This window comes from Fukomys damarensis, unplaced genomic scaffold, assembly GCF_012274545.1.
Source record: "Fukomys damarensis isolate Sample0158 unplaced genomic scaffold, DMR_v1.0_HiC HiC_scaffold_15, whole genome shotgun sequence".
NCBI classification, from domain to species: Eukaryota; Metazoa; Chordata; class Mammalia; order Rodentia; family Bathyergidae; genus Fukomys; species Fukomys damarensis.
The window spans coordinates 3,677,633-3,680,584 of NW_022900927.1; the positions used below are offsets into that span (position 1 = coordinate 3,677,633).

The 2,952-nt window shown below is 38.8% G+C and overlaps 1 protein-coding gene across 5 annotated transcripts in view; it reads right to left on the bottom strand.

Annotated features, from left to right (window-relative positions):
- Positions 1–2,952, bottom strand: part of Atf1 (activating transcription factor 1) — a 64,443-nt gene that overhangs the window by 56,113 nt on the left and 5,378 nt on the right. For all 5 annotated transcript variants that reach the window (XM_010623683.3, XM_010623687.3, XM_010623684.3 and 2 more), the window contains one exon: positions 1,635–1,733. In XM_010623683.3, coding sequence (XP_010621985.1) covers positions 1,635–1,727 — 93 coding nt within the window. In that variant the 5' untranslated portion in view covers positions 1,728–1,733. The remainder of the gene's footprint in view (positions 1–1,634; positions 1,734–2,952) is intronic.

A 2,952-nucleotide genomic window follows, 5' to 3' on the forward strand; every position in this document is an offset into this window, starting at 1 on the left:
TTTTTTTTTTTTTTTTTTTTTTTTTTTTTTTTTTTTCTTGGTACCAGAGATCGAACTTAGGACCTTTTGCTTGCAGGGCAGGTGGCACAACCACTGAGCTAAATCCCCAGTCCCACAAGTATGTATCTTGTTTCTCTATGTTGCAACAAAATTAGTCTGGAAAAAAATCTAAATAATCGTGTACCATGTAAAATGAAATCTACTTTGGGCTGGGGATTTAGTGCAGTGGTGCTGCTGCCTGTCTTGCAAGCTCAAAGACCTGAGTTTGATCCCCAGTACCCAAAAAAAAAAAAAAAAAAAAAAAAAAAAAAAAAGAAAAAAAGAAAAGAAAAGAAAAATCTACTTCAAGTTTTAAGAAGTCTGTATTAAAATAAATAAATAAATAAAACCACCTCTTACTATACTTTGTATAAAATAAAACTTGGGCACAGTTGTGCATACCTGTAATTCCAAATACTCAGGAGGCTGAATCAGAAAGAACACAAATTTGAGGCTGGCCTGAACAACTTAGCAAGACACAAAATAAATTAAAAAGAGCTGGGGGTGTTGCTTAGAGCAGAGGAGGCCCTAGGTTCAATCCCCACTACCACAAAAACAAAAGAAAAACCAAACAGTCTTAAAAATTAAAATCAAACCAGGTGTGGTGGTACACACCTACAATCCCAACACTCTGGGAGGCTGAGGTAGCAGATCTGCAAATTGCAGTAGCCTGGGCAACTTAGTGACTTAGCAAGACCTGTCTCAAAAATAAGGCCTGGGTCCAGAATTTAGATCAGTAGCACTGTGCCTGCCTCACAAACACAGGGTCCTGAGTTCAATCCCATACAAAGAAAAAAAAAAAAAGGGCTGAAGACCATGTAAGCTCAGTACATGGAAGGCAGAGGCAGGAGGATCACTGTGAGTTCAAAGCCATCCTAAACTACATAGTGAGACCCTATCTCAAAAACAAATAAATTAATTAAAAATACAAATAAAGGGCTGGAGATTTAGCTCAATGGTTCTGGTGCCTGCTTTGCAAGTGTGCAAGGACCTGAGTACCAAAACAACAAAAACAACAACACATAAAAAAGCTGGGTGTCTACCACGCCTATAATCCCAGCACTCAGAAGGCTGAGGCAGCGTTAGTCACAACTACATAGTGAGATGCTATCTTTAAAAAAAAAAAAAAGGAGCCGGGCATGGTGGCACACACCTGTAATCCCAACACTTGGGAGGCTGAGGCAGGAGAATTGCTGTGAGTTCAAGACCAGCCTGGGCTACATAGTAAGTTCCAGGCAGTCTCAACTACATAGTGAGATCCTGTCTCCAAAAAAAAAAAAAAAGGGACCCAGAAATATAGCTCAGCAGCACAGTGCCTGCCTGGCAAGTGCAAGGTCCTAAATTCGATCTCTGGCACCAAAAAATCAAAATAAGGCCTGAAGATGTAGCTCACAGTGCAAAGGCTCTGGATTCAATCCCAAGAACCGTAGGAAAAAAAAGACCTACCTTCCCTCTTTATAGTTCAACATTTTTAAATTCATTTTTTTACTTGGTTCTCTTTTTGAGCAATAGCATTAAGAGATTTGAAATAACAGATTAATCTGTATGTAAAATATTCCTAATGAGCTCAATATTTTGGCCCGTCCTTGTCCTACCTGCTGAGCAATATGAGAAATGTGAACTCCCTGAACTGTTGGAGCAGGTCGAGTTGAAGTCTCTGAAGTGTTATTCTTGTGAGACTCTTCCATAATCAACTGGAAGAGAAAAACAAACAGTTAAAGGGGGCTACAGAAAATTTATCACACACCATAAAGCCATGTAAAAATTGATCATTTTAGCTGGACATAGTGGTGCAGTCTTGTAATCCCAGCACTCAGGAGGCTGAGGCAGGAGGATAGCAGTGAGTATGAGAACAGCCTGGGCTTCAGGGTGAGTTCTAGCCAGTCTAACTACATAGTGAGACCCTGTCTCGAAAATAGTATCAACTGATCATTTGGTTGCCTCCAGGAAGGGAGCTGGTAGTTACGGCATAGATAAAAAAGAGACTTTTCTTTGCATATTCTTTTACATACATTTTTTTGAAATCAAAATAATTTCTGGTAGTACTAGTGAACTGAACCCAGGCAACACTGAACTACATTCCCACTCCCCGTCACACCTTTTTTTTTTCTAAGCACTGAGAAGAGTGTCCCTGTTGCTAAATTGCCCAGTCTGACCTTGCTTACTTTTTTCCTGGCCTTGTATTTTAATGGTGATCCTCTTGCCTCAGCCTCCCAGGTAACTGGGATCACAGGCATGTGTAGCATGTCCAGCAATTTTTTGAATTCTAACACACCAAGAACATGTTTAAGTTTAATAAATGGTACATATGTACTTAAATTATTGTTAGTAAATTTTCAAATATTAGCCCACTCAAAAAAATATTAGTCTTCCTGTCCAAGGACACATGTATTCTTTTCTCCATTCTATGGGGAAGTTTCTGATTACACAATTTCACATAGTTTATTTTGTAAAAGTCAAACAAAAAAAAACTGCCTAACGAGTTTAAACATCTAGATCAGACAGGTTCAATCCACCTCTTTTGTTTTTTGTTGTTGTGGTGGTGGGGTTTTTTTTTGTTATCAAGGATCAAACTCCGAACCCTGCACTTGGCGGCACCACTGAGTTAAATCCCCAGTCTTCAATCTGCCTCTTCTTAAAAATGTTGTAACAACAAATATTTTTAAAGGCAGTTTTATTAATTATAAACCAAACTATGTTTTGTAGTGTAGCCAGGCAAGCCAAAAGTTTGGATATGCCTGATCTAGATAATCGCGGGATATATAGGCTAAGAATGAAAATAAGTAAACTGTAAAAGAATGAGTATGTCAAATAGGAAGAGGTCCAGGATTTAGATCAGTGGTCCCACTGCCTGCTTCCCAAGCACAAGGTCCCAATTTCTATCCCTGTGCCAAAAAAAAAAAAAAAAAAAAA